The 26,583-nt window shown below is 34.8% G+C and overlaps 1 protein-coding gene across 4 annotated transcripts in view; it reads right to left on the bottom strand.

The window, feature by feature from the left end:
* The window catches only part of TXNDC16 (thioredoxin domain containing 16), a 117,593-nt gene that overhangs the window by 17,670 nt on the left and 73,340 nt on the right, over positions 1-26,583 (bottom strand). For 3 of the 4 annotated variants that reach the window (XM_027572283.2, XM_027572282.2, XM_027572284.2), the window contains 8 exons: positions 26,412-26,555; positions 25,856-25,915; positions 23,309-23,477; positions 22,840-22,976; positions 14,141-14,225; positions 12,334-12,472; positions 8,233-8,393; positions 5,438-5,628 (listed from right to left, as the gene is read on the bottom strand). In XM_027572283.2, coding sequence (XP_027428084.1) covers positions 5,438-5,628; positions 8,233-8,393; positions 12,334-12,472; positions 14,141-14,225; positions 22,840-22,976; positions 23,309-23,477; positions 25,856-25,915; positions 26,412-26,555 — 1,086 coding nt within the window. The remainder of the gene's footprint in view (positions 1-5,437; positions 5,629-8,232; positions 8,394-12,333; positions 12,473-14,140; positions 14,226-22,839; positions 22,977-23,308; positions 23,478-25,855; positions 25,916-26,411; positions 26,556-26,583) is intronic. The other variant, XR_003515992.1, reaches the window with a different exon arrangement.

Here is a 26,583-nt window from a genome sequence, read left to right as displayed (position 1 = left end):
ATCTCATTGTGGTTTTGATTTGTATTTCCCTGATGATGAGTGATGCTGAACATCTTTTCATGTGTCTGTTGGCCACCAGTATGTCTTCTTTGAAAGATCCTCTGCCCATTTTTAAACAGGATTATTTGTTTTCTTGGTGTTGAGGTATACGTGTTCTTTATACATTTTAGATATTAGCCCCTCATTGGATATATCATTTGCAAATATCTTCTCCCATTAAGTAGGTTGTCTTTTCATTTTGTTGATGGTTTCCTTTGCTGTGCAAAAGCTTTTTAGGTTGATAGAGTCCCAACTGTTTTTGCTTTTGTTTACCTTGCCTCAGGACCATCAAGAAAAATATTCCTAAGGCTGATGTCCAAGAGTTTACTGCCTACATTTTCCTTTAAGATTAACTTTTATGATTTCAGTTCTTATATTTAGGTATTTAGTCTATTTTTAATTTATTTTTGTGTATGGTATAAGAAAGTGATCCAGTTTCATTCTTTTCCATGTAGCTGTCCAATTTTCCCAGCATCATTTATTAAAGAAACTGTCTTTTCCCATTGTATATTCTGGACTCATTTGCTATAATTAACCTTTTAAGTGTGGGTTTATTGCTAGGCTCGCTCTTCAGTGCCATTGATCCATGTGTCTATTTTTGTACCAGTGCCATTCTGTTTTGATTAATATAGCTTTGCAATACTGTTTGAAAACTAGGATTGTGATACCTCCAGCTTTGTTCTTCTTTCTCAAGATTGCTTTGGAAGTCTTTTGTTGTTTCACACAAATTTTAGTTCTGTGAAGATATCCTTGGTATTCTAATAAGGACTGCATTGAATCTGTAGACTGCTTTGTAGTATGGACATATAAACAGTATTAATTCTTCCAATCCATGAGTATGGTATATTAATTCTTCTTTAAATGTTTGGTAGAATTTACCTGTGAAGCCTTCCGGTCTAGGACTTTTTTTGTTGGAAGTTTTTTGATTATTGATTCAATACTGGTATGAGTAATTGGTTTATTCAGACTTTCTGTTTTTTCCTGATTCAGTCTTGGAAGTTTGTAAGTTTCTAGGAATGTATCCATTTCTTCTAGGTTGTACAATTTTTTAGCATATAATTTTTCATGGTAGTCTCTTACAATCCTTGGTACTTCTGTGGTGTTGGTTATAACTTCTCTTTCATCTCTGAGTATATTTGAGTTCTCTTTCCTGATTGAGTCTGGATAAAGGTCTATCGATTTGTTTCTTTTTAAAGAACAAAATCTTAGTTTCATTGATCTTTTCTATTTTTTTTCAGTCTCTAATCATTTATTTCCATTCTAATCTTTATTTTTTCCTTCCTTCTATAACTTTGGGCTTTGTTCTTTTTCTAACTCTTTTAGGTATAAGGTTAGATTGTTTGAGATTTTCTTGTTTCTTGAAGGAGGCCTATATTGCTATAGACTGCCCTCTTAGAAGTGTTTTTGCTGCCTCCCAAAGATTTTGAACTGATGTGTGTCCATTTTCATTTGTCTGCAGGTATTTTTTTATTTCCTCTTTGATTTCTTTGTTGACCCATTGGTTGTTTAATGACATGCTGTTTAACCTCTATGTGTTTGTGGGGTTTTTCTCCAGCTTTTTTTTTTCTTCTAATTTCTAGTTCCATACCATTGTAGTGGGAAAAAAAAAATGCATGATATGATTTCAAACTTCTTGAATTTATTGAGACTTGTTTTGTGGTCTAACCTGTGATCTATCCCAGAGAATATTCCATGCGTACTTGCAAAGAATGTGTATTCTGCTGTTTTAGGTTGAAATGTTCTATATATATCTGTTAAGTCCATCTGATCTGTCATTCAAAGCCACTGTTTTCCCTATTGATTTTCAGTCTGGGTGTTCCGTATCCATTGATGTGCTGGGGTGTTAAAGTCCCCTACCAGTATTGTATTACTGTCAATTTCTCCCTTCATGTCTGTTTTTTTTTTTTTAAGATTTTATTTATTTATTTGAGAAAGTGAGAGACAGAACACGAGTGGAGGGGAAAGGGCAGAGGCAGAGGGAGAAGCAGAGTGCCCCCCCCCCCCGCGCTGAGCAGGGAGCCTGATATGGGGCTCAATCCCAGGACTCTAGGATCATGACCTGAGCCAAAGGCAGATGCTTAACCAACTAAGCCACCCAGGCACCCCTCCCTTTATGTCTGTTAATATTTGCTTAATTAGGTGCTCCTATATTGGGTGCCTAGATATTTACAACTGTTATATCTTCTTGTTGGATTGATCCCTTTATTATTGTTATGCCCTTCACTGTCTCGTTACAGTCTTTGTTTTAATGTTTATATTGCCTGATATAAGTATTATTACCCCAGCTTTCTTTTTGCTTCCATTTGCATGAAATATCTTTCCTCATCCTTTCACTTTCAGTCTGTATGTATCTTTAAGTCTGAAGCAAGTCTCTTGTAGGAAGAACATAGATGGGTCTTGTTATTTCATCTTTTGACTGGCACATTTAGCCTACTTACACTTAAAGTAATTATTAATAAGGGGTGCCTGTCTGGCTCAGTCAGTAGAGCATGCGACTCATGATCCTGGGGTTGTGAGTTCAAGCCCCATGTTGGGTGTGGAAATTACTTAAAAATAAAATCTTTAGGGGCACCTGGGTGGCTCAATCGGCTAAGCCTCTGCCTTTGGCTCAGGTCATGATCCCAGGGTCCTGGGATCAAGTTCCATATCAGGCTTCTGGCTGAGAGAGGAGCCTGCTTCTCCCTCTACCTGCTGCTCCCTTTCTGACCAATAAATAAAAATCTTAAAAAAAAAATAACATAAAATCTTTAAAAATAATAATTATTGATAAGTGTGTATTTATTGCCATTTTATTAATGGTTTCTTTTTAAAGATATTATTTATTTAGTTGATAGAGACACAGTGAGAGAGTGAACACAAGCAGGGGCGTGGGAGAGGGAGAAGCAGGCTTCCCGCGGAGCAGGGAACCCGATGTGGGGCTCGATCAGGGCCTGAGCCGAAGGCAGACGCTTAACAACTGAGCCACCCAGGCACCCCTTATTAATGGTTTTCTGGCTGTTTTTATAGTTCTTCTATGTTCCTTCTCTTGTCCTCTTCCCTTGTGATTTGATGACTTTCTTTAGTGTTATGTTTGGATTCCTTTCTCTTTATTTTTTGAGTATCTATTATAGATTTTTGGTTTGTGGTTATCATGACTATGTATACAGTAGTCCATCTTAAGTTGATGGTCACTTAAGTTTGAAAACATTCTAAAAGCACTACATTTTTACTATTTCTCCCACACCCCAGTTTTATGTCTTTGGTGTCATATTTTACATCTTTTTGTGTATCAATTAATTAAGAGATGGCTGATTTTACTACTTTTGTCTTTTAATCTTCATACTAGTTATAAGTGACTGATCCACTATCTTTATGTTTGCTTTTAACAGTGAGATTTTTTCTTTCATAATCTCCTTCTGGTTATGGCCTTTTCTTTTCCACTTAAATAATTCCCTTTCACATTTCTTGTAAGGCTGGCTTACTGGTGATGAGCTCCTTTAACTTTTGTTTGGGAAACTCTCTCTCTCCTTCAATTGTCACACTGTAACTACAAAATGATTACACCTCATTCAAGCCTATAAAATAGCAATGCAGATAGAGAAGTGAACATAGAGTCTCAAGAGCTCAAAACCTACAACTGAAAGGACCCCTATACCATGTGACCAGAATGAGTGAGTCAGAGATGAGTGGTAACAACACAGAAAGACCTCCTTCCAGATTACATCTTAAATATAGTTAAATTTTCACATTTCCTAGGAAAATATTAAATTAAGACCTAATCCATCTAACAGCAGCCAGAATAGCCAGAATCATCTTGGAAATAAAGAACAAAGTTGGAGGATCAAATTTCCCAATTTAAAGCCAACTATAAAGCTGTAGCATTCAAGACAGTGTGGTACTGGCATAAGGAGGGGGAAAAAAAAAAAAAAACCATGTACAGGAATGTTCATAGCAGCACTATTTATAATAGCCAAAATGTGGAGGCAACCCAAATGTCCAACTGGTGGATAAACAAATGTGGTATATCCATACAATGAAATATTATTCATCCATATATTATTCATCCATAAAAAGAAATGAACTATTGATTCATGTTATAACATCAATGATCCTTGAAAATTTAGATACTAAGTGAAAAAGCCAGATCCAAAGGCCACATGTTATATGATTCCATTTATATAAATTGTCTAGAATAGGTAAATCTATCAAGACATAAAGTATATCGCCAGGGAGTGGAGGGAAGGAGAAGAGAGAGTGACTGCTAATGGGTAGGGGGTTTCTTTTTGGGGTGATGAAATGTTCTGGAATTCAACAGCGGTAATGGTTGCATGACCTTGTGAATACACTAAAAACTACTGAATTGTACACTTTAAAAGGATGAATTTTATGGTATGCGAATTAGATTTCAATATAAAAATATCATCCATAGGCAGGTTAAACATCGTTAAAACTGCCTAACTTAAGAGAAATGAAGCAGACCACCTGGAAAGAACAGGTGTGCTGCAATGACTGACACTTAAATTAGGTATCTGACTAAATATACACAAATATATATAATGATAGATTCACACTATGCAAGCTGGCTGAGGGACAATATAACACTGAATTGGAGTTTGTACACAAGAACTGTGTGTGTGTGTGTGTGTATATATATATATACACATACATATTTATATACACACACCCATTTCAGGACTCTGTCATGGAACAATGTCAAAATATAGTTCATCTGGTATCCAATAACAAAATCCTTGGGTAGTATCTCAGGAGATTTTTCATTACATCAAATTTCACACTATTTCCTCAATATACTAATGATCTAGTTTATTACTTCTTACTTAAATTATAGCAACAGGCCTGTTACCACAATTGTACATAAATTAACATATACATCTGTACCACAGATATAAATTCACATATGTTTTAGAAAAGTAGAGACTATGACATATCATAAGCCAGCATCATAAATTGACCAAGATCTATTTTGTTACAGTTCAAAATTCTGGCTCTGGAGTAAAAGAGATGCAGGTTGGAATCCAAGCTTCCTTATTTACTGGTTATTTAACTTTGAACTAGTTACCTAACTCTTCTACAGGTAACAATACTTCCTATGACTCTTAGGAGAATTAAATGAGTTAACACAGGTGAATCACTTAGCATTGTGCTAGACACCTACTCAGCATTCAATAAATGTTAATTACTGTCATTAAATTTAATAAAATGTAATGTAATGGTACTTATTTTCTCAGGGTAATAAATACCACAGAGAAGATTGTTCCATGGACAATGTTATAACATATTAATATCTAAGATACTTACAAACATTACAATTCAACTCATTCTAGCATGTATTAGCTATAATTCATGTTTAAAAATCTATGAAAACACATAACTGGGTGTATTAAAACAGGAAACTTACTGATGTGACTCTCAAGTCCTGCTTCCAGTTTCTTCAGCCACAATAAAAGGTTTTGTTCAGTGATAGCCTGGTCCGAAGGAAATGCAAATACGTGGCCACCTGAATGCAGATTGACTACAACAAGAAGAGGAAGGGGAGGCAGAGCATCAAAATATGCCTGCAAGACTCCTCTTCCAACAGGAGTATTCTTTCTGCAAAAGGGAGCAATTGAACACGTTATTATTTCTCTCTATAAAAAAATTATGAATTTAACAGGTTGTGGAACATTAAACTTTAAATATAGTATCATGTCATTAAGTTTATTTTATAAAAAGAGATCCTAAAAACCGGGCGCCTGGGTGGCTCAGTTGGTTAAGCGAGTGCCTTCGGCTCAGGTCATGATCCTGGAGTCCCGGGATCGGGTCCCGCATCGGGCTCCCTGCTCGGCAGGGAGTCTGCTTCTCCCTCTGACCCTCTCCCCTCTCATGCTGTCTCTCTATCTCATTCTCTCTCTCAAATAAATAAATAAAATCTTTAAAAAAAAAAAAAAGAGATCCTAAAAACCAAGAGGTCTATAACTATGTTATTAGTAATCAGATTCTTAATGAGTTTCTTTTAATGTGGGCACTGTGTTTCTCTTAGGGCAAAAAAAAAAAAAAAAAAGGCAGTCAGTGACTATATTCATGAAAACCAGTCATAGTTCAAAGATCTGTCAATTTGGGTTTGATATAATCAATAGGTTCCTTCCAACATTGAGCCAAGTATCTGATCACATGTTGCCTTAAAAATTAAATGGTTACAAAATATAAAATAACAAGATATTTATAATAAATACTTCTTCTCCAAATAAAGTTGTTTTTCCTCAGGAACAAAGAGAAGGGGTTAATTTCAAATTAAAAACATTTTTTAAAAGTTTTGGTCATACACAGAAACCATAACTTTTAAGATACCTAGGTTTCCTAAAACAGCACATCCCACATTATGGAAAATACTGTTTTACTCTGAGATACCTACAAAGCCCTGGGAAAATTTTGTCTTAAGCAGTATGTTGTACTGTTGGTGAACTCTTCATGGGGAAAAAAAAAATGTACATTGCCTCATTCTTGTAGTTTTTCAAATGAATTAAAAATGTCTTTTCATTTGATGAATTTGAACAATAGATAGTATGTATTTATGTGAACTGCGTTCACAGACATTAAATGTAACACAAGCCACACATCTAGAAAACATAACAGAAAATATTGTTGGTGAATGCACTGAAAATTATTTGTAACATTTTAGGGTGCATTTTAAAAATATAAAAGTACAGAAAAAGGAACTGAAGAAAAATGCCAAAATATCACAATGTTTATTTTTCTGTATTTGCTTCAATGGACATCAATTACTTTTAAAATAAAAAAAATTACTACTTCTTAAAATTTGTATGAGACCAAAAGGAAAAGGTAACATAAGTAAAAATAAATAAGTGGACTACATCAAATTAAAAAGCTTCTGCATAGCAAAGGAAACCATCAACTAAATGAAAAGGCAACTTTTGGAATGAGAGAAAATATTTGCAAATCATCTATCTGATAAGGGGTTTATATCCAAAATAACTAAAGAACACACATAACAGCAAAGAACACAAACAATCCAATTTAAAAATTGGCAGAGGAACTGAATAGACATTTTTACAAAGAAGACACATACAGATGGCCGACAGACACATGAAAAGATGCTCCACATCACTAATTAGGGAAATTAGAGAATGCAAAACAAAACCACGAGGTACCACCTCAACCCTGTTAAAATGACTAGTATCAAAAAGACAAAAGATAACAAATGTAAAGAAAAGGGAACCCTTGTACACTGTTGGTAAGAATGTAAATTGGTACAGCTACTGTGGAAAACAGCAAGGTCGTTCCTCAAAAAATTGAAATAGAACTACCATCTGATCCAGCAATCCTACTTCTGGGCATTTATCCAAAAGAGATGAAAACAAGACAGTGAAGAGATATATGCACTCCCGTGTTTATTGCAGCATTATTTGCAATAGCCAAGATACGGAAACAACCCAAGATGTGGTACATATACAATGGAATATTATTCAGTCATGAGAAAGAAGAAAATCCTGCTCTTTGCTACAACATGGATGGACTCTGAGGGCATTAAGCCAAGTGAAATAAGCCAGACAGTGAAAGACAAATACTACATGGTATCACTTATGTGAAAAATCAAAAAGTCAAACTCACAGAACCAGAGTAGAAAAGTGGTTGCCTGGGACTCAGGGTTGGGGGAAATAGGAAGAGGTTGGGAAAAGGAAAGAAACTTTCAGCTGTAAGATGAATGAATAAGGTCTGAGGATCTAATGTATAACATGGTGACTATAGTTGTGAACACTGTGTAATTGAAATTTGCTAAGAGAGTAGAACTTAAATGTTCTTACTCCCTCCCCATACATATATATAAATATATATATACATAAAATGTGAGGTAATGAATATGTTAATTACATGGAAGAATCCTTCACAATGTATACATGTATCAAATCACAATGTACACTTTAAATATCTAACAATTTTGTCAATTATACCTATATACCCCTGAAAAAAAATACCATTCAGCAAAATAAAAAATTTATTGTAGAACAGAATTCAATCTAAAACAAGGTCATCTTAGACCATATGAGGAAGGTGAGTTACTAAACTATCATAACTTATACACTGGTCCCATAATATTAACTCCAAAGATACAGTTAGAGAATTTCATTTCCTAATGAAAATGTAATCATTATAGTTTCTTCCCTTTTACATATTAAAAAATAAAAATATACTTACAGATTTAACCAGCAAGGGGTAAGTGAATCCAAGTGTTTCTCATTTACCAGCGTCAATATTGCTTTTTTATACTGAGGATTTATGCTGCCATCACTGAATAAAATAAGTAATGGTTTCTGAAGTCTTAAATAAATGGGAAGATTTTCCACAGTGATTTCTGGCTGTTAAAAAAGAACAAACATGGAGAATGATGAGACATAAAATAAAAATAATGTTTAAATCACTCATGCAATTTTAGTTTGTAAAATGTAATTCAAACATATTTTAAGTGGAGATTTTCCTATACTAATAACTATAAATATCAAGAGTTTTTTATTTAAGCTCACTTAATGAGTTATTTCCAAAATAAAGCTAATTTGAAGATAAACGAGTTCCCTGTTTTACAAGGATGTACCACTTCTAATAATTTCTTATGCTAAAATCTGGACCAGATTAGACAACACACATATGACAAACAAAACTCTTATTGTATCTAACATAAAATTTGGGGGGCAAAAATGCTGAGCTCTAAAGGTACAATCCTTCAACATCTATGATTACTTAAAATAAAAATCTTATTTTGTTTCAATATTTATGATTTTAGCATAATTAATATAATCAAAACATGTTTAAACAAATAAAAATATCAGTCTCATTTCTCTTCAGTTTAAGCCCAAATACCAAACTCTAGAATGTACTTTTCCTTATTTAGTTCTCAAAGCCACTTTCCTCTGCCAATTCTCATTTTTCTTCTAATTCTTTCTCTTTCACACTTGCAATCCTCTTCTCACACCTTCCTCTTTCATGACTTAAATCTTAGATCCCCTCTTCTCCAAATTTCCCTATGTTGTCTTCTTATGTTAATTCTCATCCTTAATCTTCTACACAGGTTATATCCCCTTCCAAAAATTGATAGATCTCATCAGGCCAGCAGATCTCCTCACTCTGAACAGATCTGAAACGAGGGGAGATGGAGCCACCACTGCAAAGTTCAAAATGTTATGCTGGGTACTGAATCAGAAAGAAGGAAGATACTTTCCCTGCCCTCAAAGCGCTCCTACTCTAAAGGAGGAGAGAGGTAGACAAACTGCTGTGATCCAAGAAAATGTAATGTAGGACAAAATTAAGCTAAAAAAAAAACAAAGTATGGGAGCTCATGGATGATTTTAGGAAGTGATATTTGATCTGGCCTTGGGCAAGAAATAAGATCTTGACAGAAGAAGGTATGTGCTAGAGCCTGGATTCCAGATATAGGGAGCATCGTGGGGATAGGCAGAGAGGTCTGAGAGCATTCATGCCATCTGGGAACAGTGGGAGTGAAGTCTGCCAGACTGAGGCATGCAAGAGGCAAATGTGGCTGTAAGACCAGATGGGAAAATGCCTTGATAGGTGTTCTAGCTCTCAGAAATACTGAGAAGATCTTATATCAAATGAGCGACATGGTTATGCCTGTTTTAGAAAGCTAACTAGAATATGAATCTGTGAAAAGACAGACCGGTGACAGGCATTTCAGGGAAGAAAGACCAAGAGTTCTGTGAATTGAGGAGGAAAAGATCAGGAACTCAGATTTAGGAATCATCAGCTGGTATACTGATGGTAGAAATTATGGGTATGGACAAAATTTCCCAAAGAAAGAACAGCAAAAAGAAGAAAAAGACTGAAGGTTGAAGATGGAATTCTAGAGTGGCCAGAGGGTTGAAGGAGGTATCTGGAGAGGACTGAACTGCAAAAGCCAGAGGAACAGAGAATTTTGAAAAGAAAAAGCATTGTCAATAGTTTTGGTTGCTACTTAGAGAAAACGTCATCAAACATGGTAATAGGAAGGTGTCCTTTGGCTATCTGAGTATACAAGAGGCTGTAACTTATCCATAATAAAAGTTATAATTAAAGGAAATTAACATATCTGAGCAAAGTGCTATTAAACTATGTTTAAACGTGACAGCCTTGAATAGATCATTGCTTATGTAGTTAATTATCGTGTATTTCAGATTTGGGCATTATTTACCTAGCCTGATTTATCATCAGGTTCATTAAAATAAAAACTGAATGCCATATAAAAAATGTTTAATGTCTGTTCACCCATTTCTCCTTCCTATCCAGATGAAGAAACCAAAGTCTTTCTAGCATCTTAGTGCAGACCAGGAGATGAGCTTGTGGCTGGTTGGCTGGCTGCTACATACTCTAGACTTAAATCTCCAACATAGAGCAGCTTTAAGAAATTTAATAACCTTGGGCTCCTGGGTGGCTCAGTCAGTTAAGTGTCTGCCTTCAGCTCAGGTCATGATCCCAGAGTCCTGGGATCGAGTACCGCATCGGGCTCCCTGCAGAGCAGGGAGCCTGTTTCTCCCTCTCCCTCTCTCTGTTTCTCATGAATAAATAAATAAAATCTTTAAAAAAAATTTAATAACCACTTGAGGGTTTTAGAATTTATGGAAAGGTCATAAACTAAAAGCAAAACAATTTTTATTATAGCTGTTCGGTTTTTAGTCGAACGCTGTAAACCAAAACACTATAAAACTGGAAATACTGCCACAATGCTTAACTTATAAACAGATTCTGATAGTTAAGTTTGCCCCAAGTTTCTCAGCCTTAAAGAATATAATCTTAAAAAATAGATGCCAATTTTTTATCCACCAGTCAAGCAAAGATGAAAGAGTAAAATGTTCTAATCTCTTCTCATGCAAAACAGGAACAAGTATCAGCAGCCTTAAACATGTGCATGCCCTTTGGACTAGCAATTCAAATCTGTGCATTTACCATGAGTATGGAATCATGGAAACACCCAAAGATTACGCACAAGGCTGGTCCCTGAGTAAAACTAAAGACAACTTAAAATTCATCAACAGGAAATTAAATAAATTGTGGCTTTTTTAGCGCAACAGAATATTATATAGATATTTAAAAAAACAGTATGTATATCTTCATTTCTTGATGGAAATACCCCTTATATAAAAAGACAATCACAAAGCTACACATGGAATTTTTTTTTTTATGTTTGAGAAAATATTTCCCCCAATTTAAATTTGGTCAAAGAGGATATGGTTGATTCCAATTTTCTTCGCTTTAATAGTTCTCTGTATTATCTGGGAAAAGGAAGGTAAAGGCTTATAATAATTCCAAAAATATTACACTATGTATATGGTTAAGGAAATATTCATTTAATAACATGTCATTAAATACAAAAATGTTACCTCAATAATTTGGAAAACTACATCCTGAAAATATTAATGATTTGATTTTAATTACAGCCTGTAACTTTAATGGGAAGAAGGGAGGGAACAGAACCAAGGTCACAAAAAGATTTAATAAAGACTACAGCCATTATTCTGAGCCTAAAATGTAATGTTATTTAGACTATCATGGCAAGAAACATAACAACAGGAGGATATTCATTTAGTATTTATAGCTGATAATAATGCTTCTTATGTCACTTTAGAAATGCAGAAAAGGATAAATTTACAATATTCTAGCTATGTTTAATATAAATACAAAAACAACTGAAATTGAGAAATGCAGGTTACAACTGTTATGCCCTTGAATTCACTATTTTCAAAGGAAGCAGTGGAAAAGGCTTTTCATAAGACACTATTTTGTCCCAAAACTGTGTAAGTAAGAATACTAGCTAACATTTGTTGAATGCTCACCACGGGCCAAATATGACACAGAACACCATACAGATGTCTTAGTCTTCACAATTAAGTCTCTGCAGCAGGTGCTATGACCACCTGCATTTTACACATGTGGAACGTGAGGCAGAGAGAGGTTAAGAGCCAGTAAGGAATCAAGCAAGGATCTGAAGCTGGGTAGCCTGACTCTCCAAAATCCATGTGCTTTAATATATATACCAAATTTCAGCCTAGATTAAGTACTTCCTTCAACTGGCCATCAGCTACACTAGTCTCAGCAGTAAAAATAATTCAAAGACCTGTAAACTTTTGGCAGTGGACTGGAGAAGCTGTATGCATGAGTGAACAATGAAACAGAGCAACCCAATGAATCTTCAGCTCACAAAACATCATGCCCTGTGCCAACAAAAGCTGGAAAATGGCATATTAAAACAGACTATTTTTAACTGGTCTAGATTTTATTTTAAATAACATCCTTATTATAAAATATACTCACAAATGTTTCCAGTAATGCATCTGTTATTATTTGAACTATGTCTTGTGCAGGGGAGTTAGCTAATGGAATGCTCTCTATTTTGCCTTCTTTGTGTCTGGCCAGCAGCAGGGCGGGAAGGGTTGCAGCGTATTTATTTGACCTATGGAGAAACGCAGTATTAAGATTTCCAATAAAATACAGCAAGTCTTCAAAAACATAAACAATTAGCCCCAGCGGTCAGAGTGGGAAGTAGCAAATGGGGAAGCCCTACCACTAAAGAAAAAAATGAACTCAATTTCCCAGCAAACTTATCTTCTGTGTAAGGCTATCTGAAGAAGTTCAGGAGCCTTGACAACCTAAATTAAAAGAAAGCAACAGAAAATAATATAGCCAGATTGTTTTTTCCTCTAGACAACTTACCCATCAAGAAAATGTCTAAACAGGATTAGGAACATACTGCATGGCTCTCAACCCTTTTGGACTGCTCACCATACTGCTGAGCAAGGAGAAAAGTCTTTACTAGAAACCTACCATTTTCCAGGCACTCTTTCAGGTACATTCATTTTTATGTAACCCTCAGAATGGCCCTATAATAAGGCCACTATCACCTGCATTTGATAGAGGAGGAAACCAGGACTCAGAGAGTGATAAATGGCAGAGATAGGATTCAAACCAAGGTGCCCCAGATAAAAAGTCTATGCTCTCTCCACTGTAACCGAGCCCAAATCTGCTCCTTCTTACCACTACTTATGCTAATGAGAAAGGGAAATCACTAAATTAAATAGAAAAAAAAATGCTTGGTGTGAAATGACCCGTGAGGTAGTCACATTTATATCATGTAAAATCTCAACTGATGCTAAAACAAAGTACAGATGTTATAATACTAAAAGCATTAGTAGAGGGTCCAGTCTTCAAATTACCTGAAAGACTCTCTCAGTTGATTAGGTGACCACAGCTAAATGCACCATGACAGCAGAGTAGAAAATAGTGGGTGACTGTCCATGTGTCAGGTGAACAGGTCTCATATTTTCTAAAGATCTGGAGTTCAGTATGATTTCATGGATAGAAATGAAGCTTAATCATAAAGAGCATATGTCATCAGTGTTCAGGATGCAAGATGTAAGCTCAGAAATCACAATTAGGAATATTACAGTCAGGAGGTAAGCGAGACAAATTATTGGGACTTACCAACTCCACTTGCACCTGAAAATAAGCCATTAATGCAGAATGTGATGTACATGTATTACTGTATGTATTGTGTATGCATTAATAATCTCCAAATTTTCAGTTCAGTCCTTCATTCTGAAGCAACTATCTGGTAGTTCACAAGAGTCCTACATTCTACAAATAAAGCAACTAATGTGGGTGAAAAAAGCACCGATTTAGTATATGTTTGCAATAACAAAATTGGGTAGAACTGTCAGGTATAGTTATATCACCTAAAACTCTGGTAGAAATATGAGAAAATTCTGATTTTTATATATACCTTGGTGGCAAATCAAAACCCAGACACTCAAGATGTAAAATTCCCCAAAAAACTTTGATAATTTCAAAGAACCAAAACTGCAGGTAATAGAAACCAAAGAGGAAATTTTTTATAGGAAGATGAAATAGTATGAATCCAAGGTTGTCCCTTTGGGAACTCTAGCCTAAAGCAAAAGAGTATCTAAAAATTCTAAATAGCCAGGTGGTACTTCCCAGATCTTTTTTGAAGAAAATTAAAAATTTAGTTATATTGCTGATCTATTTTCCTTCATCAACTGTGTAAAGACAATATATTATTTTGCAAACTTCTTCCTCTCTAAAATTAGAATACCAACAAACTTACAGTATCAAAACATCATCTTCAGAATAAATTCCAGTGATAACACATCCTTTTAGGTAGTTTCCTGCTTCAGCGAAATCTTCTTTTGCTATAAATACATAGACAAGACAAAAATCTGAAACCTTTAAAATTATGTGTGCTATTCAACTGACAGATTTATAAACGGTTGTAATTTATTATTAATTATTAAGACAAATATTTACAGGTAGACCTCATATAACTTAGCAGTTCTAAAGTAAATCTGTGTTCTTCTTATGACCTTTGATTACTACAGAAATGTAAATTGATATAATGTAATTATGGTTCCCTAAACAAATGTACTCTAAATGTGATTTATCAAATTTATAGCACTCTAATCATAGCACATCTAATCAGTAACTCAACAGAGTTACTGAATAAATATTTGTTGCTTTTTAATCTACTCCTAAAGTAATGGAAACAGCTATCTTATATATAGCCTGGAAAGAGAAGCAGTATGTGAAATGATGCACACATTATCATCACAAAATCTAGAAGTGCCTATATGCACAGAAAAAAATAGAAGGCTAGAAATTCTAGTCCTTTAACAGTATCTGTGTTAGGATTCAGCAATTATGAGGGATTTGTGTCTTTTTATATATCCCATATTTTCTGTAATGTGTTTTTGTTACTTTTGAACTTTGATTAATTTGTGTATCAGTCTTTTTTCATTTGTTAGGATACAGATATTAAAAAATTATTTCAGTAGCTTTCCGAATACATTTCCATAAATAACAGTATATTCTGGATCATGTTAATGAGTATTTTATAACCAAGAAGCAAGTCTGAATTAAATAGTCATAGATTAATGAGAAAAGAACAGAGGTAAACTTATATAAATGATGTATTCTTGGGGCGCCTGGGTGGCTTAGTCGCTAAGCATTTGCATTCGGATCAGGTCATGATCCCAGGGTCCTGGGATCGAGCACTGCATTGGGCTCCCTGCTTGGCAGGAGGCCTGCTTCTCCCTCTCCCACTCTCCCCTGCTTGGGTTCCTGCTTTCGCTATCTCTCTCTGTCAAATAAACAGATAAAATCTTTTAAAAAAAAATGATGTATTCTTGCCAAGTGAAGGCCAAACGATAACTCAGCTCACTGCATGGAAGGTTCATGGCAGTTCAAACAGAAAACCGATGATGGAAGAATTGAGTCATAAAGCATCTAGTACTCTGGACACGTTGAACCCAAGAGATCTGTACCTAAGCAGTCAGTACTGTATTCACGGTGTGAGTATCAGCACTGTTACCGTCTGATAACCACAAGTTTTGTTCTTTAAAAAGGATGCATACTTTCCACAAGATTAAGAAACACTAGTGGCACAGTCAGCCAGGAGGCAGCATTGAGAGCTCATTTATAACCTTGAATTTAATGAGAAACTATTACTCCATGAAAATGTTTTCTTCGGCCTGTGTTACACCAAAGTAGTAAAGATTCATAAGAAAAGTAAACAAAGGAATGCCTGGGTGGCTCAGTCGGTTAAGCATCTAACTTGATTTCAGGCCAGGTCATGATTTCAGAGTTGTGAGATTAAGCCCTGCATCAGGTTCAGCACTGGGCATGGAGCCTGCTTAGGATTCTCTCTCCCTCTCCTTCTCTGCCTGCCCCCTCAAAAAAAAAAAAAAAAAAAGAGAGAGAGAGAAGAAGAGTAAACAATTAGGACTGAGTGCCTATATTTTCATTTCTAAAAACAGAACTAAATTCTGGTTAGTAATTGATGATCATTATCTAAAGCAATGACATAATGGACTCTGTTTCAGCTTCTTTTCAAGTAACAGTGGAAAATTACACTATTTCCATAGAATTCCCTCATATAGAAGCCTCTCTCCTCATATGTTTCCTTTTTTTAAAAGATTTTACTTATTTATTTGAGAAAAAGAGATGCACAAGTGGGGGAGAGGAGCAGAGGGAAAGGGAGAAGCAGGCTCCCCGCTGAGAGGGAGCCCGATGTGGGGTTCAATCCCAGGACCCCAAGATCATGACCTGAGCCAAAGGCAGACACTTAACCAACTGAGCCACATGAATATGTTTTTTAAAAGGCTCTTCATAAATCCACTTGTTCATATACCTTGTTACTTGTGCAACAGAAGCATTTAAAACTGTAGACCTCAAAAACTAACTAAATAAATAAAAACTGTAGACCTTAGATACATAACCATTTCCACTAAACCAGACTCAATTTTTCTCTGAACATTTAAAACCAGACACACTCTCCTCCTTGGTGAAAACTACACATATTTCAGAATATATTGCAACCCCAAGTATAAGAAAATAATCAGTTAATCTAAATAAAAGGATTCTTATATCACAATATATTTGGGATGTAATATTAATGGTGACCTCCAATACTTAGTTGTGTAACTATAAACATGTTTTAATTGCATAAAATGAATAATTTAGCAATACTGCTTTTCCCCCACTATCACATGTTACATTTATAGACATATATACACATACTACACATACGTCTATTTTTTAGCTCTACCAACAAAAGTTGAGAAGCAAGAACACGCCAGGCACTAGATTTTGGTTTCTAAATTCAATGTCCCACTAAAAGGAACCTAGACTCTTAGTTGAGAAATGGCTGATTCCAGGAATGGGACTAGGAACATTTTGTGCCAAAAGGACATACCCAAAGAATGATGGAGATATGTCAAAAGGACACAAGAGTCAGACTGAAGGGGCATGACAGCAACCAATTATAACCCACTGAATAAAATTAAGGACTCAGGCATCTATACTGAAAAACAAATGAAAAGGAAAGGGTCGTACAGTAGTATGTGAACTATATTAGTATGTATATAGAAGGAATAGGTAGGGAGTCAGAAATTTTCCACTTGGCAACCATCATAGTTATAGCTCTTTCAAGCAATGGATTCTAAAACTGGAATGCAAAAGTATAATGAGAAACAGGACATTTACAGAGCTTTAAATTCTATTCCCACAAGATACCTTTTTTTTCCCTTTGTAATTAATAAAGTATCTTTCAAGTAAAGAGACCTGCCAGATACAACACTGGACAAAGGAGACATTTCAGCCCTCGTGGAATCCACATTAATCTGTAAATCATTAGAATCTACACGAACAATAAATCAGTATCTGATATAAAATAAGTGCTTGGTAAATGTTAGTAGTTAGCTCTTATGAATAAAATACACATGTAAATAAAAATGTTACTGAATTCATAATAGCCTTTTATTGTTATACATTTTCTCATTCAATAGACATTGAAAGTCCAGTAACTATCACATGAATATCTGCAAAAAACAAACAAAAACAAAAAAGAAGAGAATCTAATACCTGACTGAAAAGTCTGAGATCAATCAATCTAGTGAAATAACAAAAAAGCATCCTATCCAGATTACATCATTCTGGCATGCCAGAACAATCTCTATGTCATTTAACATTATACTTTTGACTTATTTTTTAAAGATTTATTCATCTGGGAGGGAGAGAGCGTGTGCGTGCGCACGTGAGTGGGGGGAGGGGTAGAGGGGAAGGAAGTGGGAGAGAAACTCAAGCAGACTCCCTGCTGAGCGCAGAGCCCCACTCAGGGCTCTTTCTCACAACCCTGAGATCATGACCTGAGCCAAAATCAAGACACTTAACCAGACATTTAACAAGCCACCCAGGTGCCCCTATACTTTTGACTTTTGTTAAGAGATAATTATGTGTAAATTTTATCATTTGTATGGAACTATCATAAAGTACACTGTTCCCTATATCTCTTATATAAAAAAAATATGAAAAATCCCTCTCAGCATTTACAATCAGGGAAAAGTTTTTTCTGTGGATGAGTCAGCATCCTAACTTTTATATTGCCATTTATTATATAATGATGATAAGATGGCAAAAATTTCATTTTCATTTCCGATTGCTGCCAGATTGCTTAAGGTTAAGTTTTATGACCAACCGCAGTGTTTTCTAAATATTCTACACAATTATCCCTTTTTACAGCTTAACTCTTATTCTTGTTTTAATGATTTTACTGTATTTGTACTTTTTACTATCTGAAGACCTTAATTCTTTTTGGAAGGAAGCCCTGAGTAAATAATAGACAACCTCAGGGCACCAGGCACCTGAGGTAGATTGAAGACAAAGTCAATGGGTAGAAGCAAAAACATTAGAAAGGCAAAGACAAAGGAGTAAACCACAGACTCATTCACTTCACAATTTTTTATAAAGAGAATACAAATGAAAAAGCGATCCCCTCTATGATTTTGCCTTCTAAGATGGGAAGCCACAGAACACACATTCACATTCTTATTATTTCTTTCAAGTTATTTTGGCTTAGACAACATAGAGGGGAACAATTACTAGACAGAAATTTGTAGAAAGCAAAATTTAATTAACTAGTGAACAGTATCCGCTATCTGGAGATATGATGCTAGATATGGGGATACTCTTCTCAGAAAAATATCCTTAAAAAATTTTATTCAGAATTTGAAATTCATCTTAAATGAAAGAAAAGTAAGGGGGCAGGTTTGCTAGATAAATGCAAACAGCTAACATGTGACGAAAAAAACATTAAAGGTTGTGTTACACAGTCAATTCAAGAAGCCATCCATATGCAAAGGCAAGAGAATAACATTCTAAGCAATAGTACTGGTTAGAAAAAAAACCTCTATGTATCCTTCCTTTACAACTTACTGAAAGGCATTCCTATGAAGCTAGAAAAAAACAGTCTAAAAATAGAGAAGCTATGATATTAAAAGAACACTATATGATGCTATGTAAAACTAACAAAGTAAAATTAATTGCTATAAGCACTGTATCAAAGCTGAATGAAAAAACATTAATATGAAATGCACCAAAAATAAGATGAATGAATTGATGGGTGGAAGGATGGACAGATGCACAAGTATGTGCTAAATCAAGTACAAGTTAAATGTTAATAGTAGAATCTAGATGGTAGGTATATGGATGTTCATTATAAAATCTTTCAACTTTGCTTTATGATTGAAAATTTTCATAATAAAATGTTGGAAAAGTAAGTGCAAAAAATTTTTGAAAGAGAAATATATAATGCAAAAATATTAAAGTTCAGCAATAATGATAATCTGAGTCTATAATATGAGACTATAGGGATCCATATACAGAAAAAGATGACAGAAGAAATTAAAAGCATCCTCATCTTCTATAGGAGTCAAAATCATTTTTTCTGTTTTTGTTTTTGTTTTCAAAAAAATGTGTTAAAATTTTATTATTTTTATTACGTTATGTTAGTCACCATACAGTACTTCATTAGCTTTTGATGTAGTGTTCCATGATTCATTGTTTGCATATAACACCCAGGCTCCATTCAATACGTGCCCTCCTTAATACCCATCACCGGGCTAACCCATCCCCCACCCCACCCCACGCCCCTCTGAAACCCTCAGTTTGTTTCCTGGAGTCCATAGTCTCTCAAAATCATTAAAAATGGTCTTTAATTTTATGGATTCAAATATTTTTGTTTGTTTTTTTTTAAAGAACATCTTCTCTGGCTCTGGGGAAAATAAAACCAAAAGAAGCATACTCCATGTAGACTAAAGAAATACTAGTGGAGCATAAAACAAGCAAGAGAAATACAAATAAGTTTAGACAATATGTATAAATGATTAAAGTCCACCTGGAAGAGCCAAAAGGCAAAAAAGATAAAAAAAAAATTTATAAAAGACAAGAGAGTTGACCTAATTATATATTCAACATGTATTATAAAACTAATAGATTAGAGGGGTGCCTGGGTGGCTCAGTTGGTTAAGCATCTGACTCTTGATTTCAGCTCAGGTCATGATCTCAGGGTCCTAGAATCGAGCCCCACATCGGGCTCCCTGCTCAGTGCAGAGTCTGCTTGTTTCTCTCTTCCTCTGCCCCTCCCCCTGCTTGCACGCTCTCTCTCAAATAAATAAATAAATCTTAAAAAAAAAAAAAGAATAGATTAGGATTGACAGGGAGATAAAAGTGAATAAAACAGGGGTGCCTAGGTGGCTCAGTTGTTAAGCGTCTGCCTTCGGCTCAGGTCATGATCCCAGGGTCCTGGGATCGAGTCCAGCTCTGCGGGAAGCCTGCTTCTCCCTCTTCCACTCCCCCTGCTTGTGTTCCTGCTCTTGCTAACTCTCTCTGTCAAAGAAATAAATAAAATCTTTTGGAAAAAAAAGTGAATAAAACAAAATGTTTAAACAGATTATACATACACACACACACACACACACACACAGACATGGATTTAATATGGTGATGGTAGAATCAAAAAAAGAGAGGAAAAAAAAAGGACAACTGTTAACTATTCAGACAAAATAAAGTTGGCCCCTAACCTCATACCATGCACAAAAATATCTAAATAGTTAAAGACTTAAAAAAGAAAAAAAAATCAAAGAACACAATCAACAGAGTAGAAAGGTATCCTATGGGACAGAAGAAAATATATGCAATTCATATATATGATAAAGGGTTAATTTCCAGAATAAAGAATTCCTTTTTTTTTTTTTTTTTTGCAACTCAACAACCTGATTTAAAACTGAGCATAGGACTTGAATAGACATTTCTCCAAAGAAGATACACAAGTGGCCAAGAAGCACATAAAAAGATGCTCAATATCGCTACTTATTAGGAAAGTGAAAATCAAAACCATGATCAAATCAAAACTTCACACCCATTAGGATGGCTACTATCAAAAAAGCAGAAAATAACAAGTGTTTGTGAGGATGTGGAGAAATCAGAACCCTTGTATCCTATAGGTGGGAATATAAAATGATACAGCCACTAGGGAAAACAGTATGGTGGTTCTTCAAAAAATTAAAAATAGGACCATTAGATGGCCCAGCAATTCCACTTCTGGGTATACATCCAAAAGAACTGAAAGCAGGGTCCTGAAGAAATATTTGTACACCCATGTTCACAGAAGCATTACGCACAATAGCCAAGAGGTGAAAACAACCCAAGTGTCCATCAACAGATGAATGGATAAATGTTACACACATACAATGTAATATTATTTAGCCTTGTATTGAATTGAGCACTGGGTGTTATTCACAAACAATGAATCATGGAACACTACATCAAAAACTAATGATGTAATGTGGTGACTAACATAACATAATAAAATAAAATTTAAAAAAATAAAAGGAAGGAAATTCCATTTTTTTAAGATTTATTGATTGATTTTAGAGAGAGCATGAGAACGAGTGCAGGGAAGGGCAGAGGGAGAGAGTGAAAGAAACTTGGGAAGATGCCTCTCTGAGCTCAGAGCCAGATCTCAAGACCCTGAGATCAGGACCTGAACTGAAACCAAGAGTCAGATGCTTAACCAACTGTGCCACCCAGAGGCCCCTAAAAGGAAGGAAATTCTGACACCTGATACAACATGGATGAACCTTGAGGACATTGTGCTAAGTGAAATAAGCCGGCCAATAAAAGACAAATATTGTATGATTCCACTTATAGGAGGTAGCTAGAGTAGTCAAACTCATAGAGATACAAAGTAGAATTGAGGCTTCCAGGGGCTAGGGAAACAGGGAAATAGCTGTTTAACAGATACAGAGTTTCAGTTTTGTTTTTTTTTTTTAAAGATTTTATTTATTTGAGAGAGAGAGAATGAGAGATAGACAGCACAAGAGGGAAGAGGGTCAGAGGGAGAAGCAGACTCCCTGCCGAGCAGGGAGCCTGATGCAGGACTCGATCCCGGGACTACAGGATCCTGACCTGAGCCGAAGGCAGTGGTTTAACCAACTGAGCCACCCAGGCACCCCACAGAGTTTCAGTTTTGAAACATGAAAAAGTTCTGGAGATTAGCAGCACAAAAACATAAATATACTTGACACTAGCAAACTATATGCTGAAACGGTTAAGATGGTAAATTGTGTTACATGTATTTTATCACGGTTTTAAAAAAAAATATTCAAAGCAAGAAGACTATAAATTAGTGTAAGAAAATATAAATTAAAGCAAGAAGAAAATACAAGTGAATATTAACTGATAAGGACAATAGAGATTTTGTATAACTGAAATCAGTGGATAAATCTCAAAATCAATACATTTGAAAACAAATTTTAAACTGCTAGATATAAAATTATTAAAGCTAACAACCAAACTGGGGGAAAATAACTGAAACAAAATGACAAGAACTTAATATCCTTAATACATAAAAATCTCATAGTAATTCATTAGACAAGCACTAAAACCCCATTTTTAAAAATAAGTAACATATAACACACAGTTTATAGAAAATATAAAGTTATCCTATTGGGAATCTATACCCATTAAATCACCTAAATCCCACACAACGACACATAAATAAAAATATTCTTTATAGCAAAAAGAAAAAAGGGAAACAAGAGATGTTATTTGTTGGTAAACAGTTAAATAAATTATGGTATATGCATCCAAATATACAGCCATGATGATTTTGAAGAATATTAATCACAGGGAAAAAATGCACCCACGCAATATTAAATAAAAACAGCAAGATACTAACCTAGATACACAGTACTAGCCCAATCACATTAAAATATATATAAATATGCAATACATAGATGCACAGAAAAAAGAGGGAAGGAATTATATCAAAATTTAACAACTAAATAATCTTAGATTTTTTCCTTCAAATTTCTCTATTTTCAAAATTCTATAATTTGAGTTCTCTATAATTGAAACAGATGTTAATTCATTTTTAAAAAATCAAGTTTTAACTATTACCTAACTACTTACCTGTTGTCATGTTTGGGCTAAATAGTCCTAGCACCGACACACTAGAGTAGGAGATCAGGTCTTTATATAATTCCCCACTTAAATATTCTTCTGCTTCTTGGACAGATGTTATGTTCACTGGGCATGAAATCCTGTTGCTGAATGAATATACAACTATATTCAAAATTAATTTTTAAAGATACTTTTCAGCTTGCAAAAAAATAAAACATACTTCTAACATGGGCAAATACTGTATTCCACAGGATATCTGACAAAATAAAGACAACTAAATACCAGTCTAATAAAAAAAAAACCCCTCATTAAACACAATTTCTATCTCCCCCAAAGTGAAGGAATAAGCTCTCTTCACCTTATCCTGTGATTTCAATTCATTACTCCTTAACCTATTCAAACTGTGTCAACAAAGTATAGGAATTAGAAGGTTTGTAGACCCCAAAATTTAAGTCTTAGGGAGAAGCTGAATACTTACAGCTGGATAAATTTTAGGAGATCTTCCGTTCCTAACATTCCAGGGTAAGACACTGGGCTCTTGCCTTCCTTATACATCTTTACAACAGGAAATTCAGTAACGTTTTGCTTAGTACATAAATCAGACCAATCTGCACAGTTCACTCTAGTAAGCAGCATATTGGATGTGCCTAAACAACAAGAAATGCACACTTTATAAATATTAATGTAGAAAACTCAGTTGTGTAGACTTGACAATATTTTTACAACCCATTCTTATTTTAACCTCTCATGAGCACGAACTGCTTCCACCGGACACTCTCTTCCCTTGATTTTTGCAACCCCCTCCCCAATTGGCTCATTTCCCCCACCTCCTTTGCTGCTCAATTTGTGGGTCCCTTTTGTGTGCTCGTCTGCCAGTAGAGTCTAAGATGCCTGTAGTATTGCATCCCCTATACTTTATCAATGCAGGAATTTCCAAAGGTGTTCCTAATTTAAAGATTAAAAAAAAAAAATTCTCTTAGCTACAGCTAACTAAGTACTAGGTAGGTATTTGCTGCCACCTTGTGACTGAGTATAAAATATTCTTCATCGTCTTAGATGAAAAGTGGCTTTTTTTCCATAAAGTCAATGTGAAAGGTTATAGGACTAAATGCCCGAAGCATTACAGTATTCTCCCAATTTACAAAGTTATAGTATGGGCTTCAATGTAGACACAAAATAGTTACCTATACTATGCATTTCTATATTAAGCCCCCTGAACTTCTGAAATAGTCCCTTTATCTGATTATCTAATTACTAAAAGGATTGTCACTCATAAAGAACATCCTAAATGAAAAAGGAAATCAAGTCTTGGGTTGGTTATCTGCTTTTTTATTCTACAAACACATACAACTCAGAGTCCTTGAATTGAGGGGCCAGGGAGTCTCTTTATTCAATCATTAATAGAGAAGAATGTAAGGGAATCTGTTTCCATTTTCATATGGTATTGACAAATGGGATCGGTGGGGGGATAATTCTATTATTCAGGGACATTATCCAATTATTCCTTCATTATGGTTTATATTTCCCCCCTTCCTTTTTCTTTCTTCTAATTTTTTGCCAATGAGACTGGGGAACCTGAAAGAAGAAACTTAAATCTTTCCATAGATTGCAACTATAAAGGAGAATCTGAACGAGAGTAACAGGATTTGATTTTTTTTTTTTTTAAATATTAGGTGGGGTGCCTGGGTGGCTCAGTCATTGGACGTCTGCCTTCGGCTTGGGTCATGATCCCAGGGTCCTGGGATTGGGCCCCGCATCAGGCTCCCTGTTCCACAGGGAGCCTGCTTCTCTCTCCCCCTGCTTGTGTTCCCTCTCTCACTGTGTTTCTCTCTGTCAAATAAATAAATAAAAATCTTAAAAAATATATATATATTAGGTAATCACATTATCTGTAGACTTAATCACCTCTTCATTCGGGTAATAAAGTAATCAAAAGTTGGATAAAATGTGGTTGAGAAATGAACTGAGGAAAAGTTTTAAAATCTCTGATGTTTTTATTACCATAGAACATGTTATATTTAGGATTGACTTTCCGGAATTAATTTAAGTTCACAAAAGTCCCTAGTATATAAATAAGTTGTACACTAGTAGACATTTTCCACTAAACTCTACCTTATTAGCTTATTCATTTATTCAACGATTATTAAATACCAAATATTCTACGATGTAAGGCAATATGCCAAGTCCAGTGAGCTAAGTATAAGGTACGCTACCTACCCATAAAGAACTTACTAAAAATTTAAAGAACCTAAAAAACTAAATGGTGGATACATTCCTAAAGTAGCTAAAAGAATAAGCCCATTTAACTGGAATAGCTAAGAAAAAACAAGAAAAACAGTAGGAGAAAATTGTATTACAGATACGAAGCATGATACATTCTGTCTTATTCAAATGATTATAAAACATTATCCTAATTCATCCCTATCTCTCTCTTACTAACGTGCCTCCCTACCTCTCCATACGTCTTTGCTAGAATGATGGCATAGATATTTTGAGTTCAAGTCTATTCCTTGGATTATTTACCTACCCCTGGATCAGGTTTTCATAGAACAGTTAAAAGATCTTGGCTATTAAGAAATATCCCAATCCATAAGGAGCTAACTGGATAGCTTTAAGAACACTGAGATCTTAGATCTTTGGTTAGACTGTGAGACTGGGTCTTATCTGTCACATTTTTGTTTAAGTGTATTTAGTATTTATTTAATAATATTTAATAGTAACTAGCTCAGAGTAGGCACTCAATAAATGTTTGCTGAATGAATTCAGCCAAAAAGATTACTGGATTAACTGCAGGGCCATAAGTACTTTATACATAGGCTCTCTACTTTCTACTGAAGACAGTTCCATGAAAAGAACCAAGATGAATGCTTCTGAGCATTTCTGAAACTCATGGTTCATTAACATAAAGTTGGAGACACAAATATAATAACGTGAAATTTTCTGTGGTTTTCTTCATCTTTAGTATGATATGGCTTTACAAATAGCTTAGAATCAAGAAAATAAGCATGCATACCATATTACATACCTTTCAATTTAATTGCCAAATCTATATAGGATTGCAGAAATGCCATGGATACTGCTTGCCCTACATTAAAATATTCAACAGATATTGTAATATGCACATCTCCAAAGCATCCATACCTATACATTAACAAACATATAGATTTATAGGGTTTCCTAAAATTGTTATTCCTCATAAGAAATATTTTAATATACAGTACTCAATATTGTGCAAACATTCAAGAGGATTCTAAATGCAACTAATTTTCTGCACTCAGACTGCAAGGGATATAGTTGAAGGGCTATTATTTGAAGGCAAAAGCAATATATGTCCTATAGATTCCTAAGAATTGTTAACATATTTTTAAAAAAGAACTGTTAATATATGAAAAACATTAGCTTGAATTAATAACTTTTCTAAATTAGTAAATTAGTAAATCTTTCAATATATGCAGTCTACTTGGGACAGTGCAAAAGCTATGTCATTCTACCACATGCAATATACAGAATGCAAAAATAAAATCCACCAACTTTAAATCCTCTAATACGTAATAGTCCCTCCTCTAAAGGCTCATACTCACAACCAGCATAGAAAAGCACTATGCTATCAGAAGCCACTACTGTCGCATTAAACGTCTCTTCTGTTAGTTCTACCGTGAGTTCCAAAGGTAACCGTCTCTTCCTATCTCTGTAAACAGTTTCTGCCACTTCATCATCTTGAATATCTAAAATGTTCAAAAATAATGTGTATAT

This window comes from Zalophus californianus, chromosome 6, assembly GCF_009762305.2.
Source record: "Zalophus californianus isolate mZalCal1 chromosome 6, mZalCal1.pri.v2, whole genome shotgun sequence".
Lineage (NCBI taxonomy): Eukaryota > Metazoa > Chordata > Mammalia > Carnivora > Otariidae > Zalophus > Zalophus californianus.
This window is presented reverse-complemented; position numbering and strand designations above follow the sequence as displayed.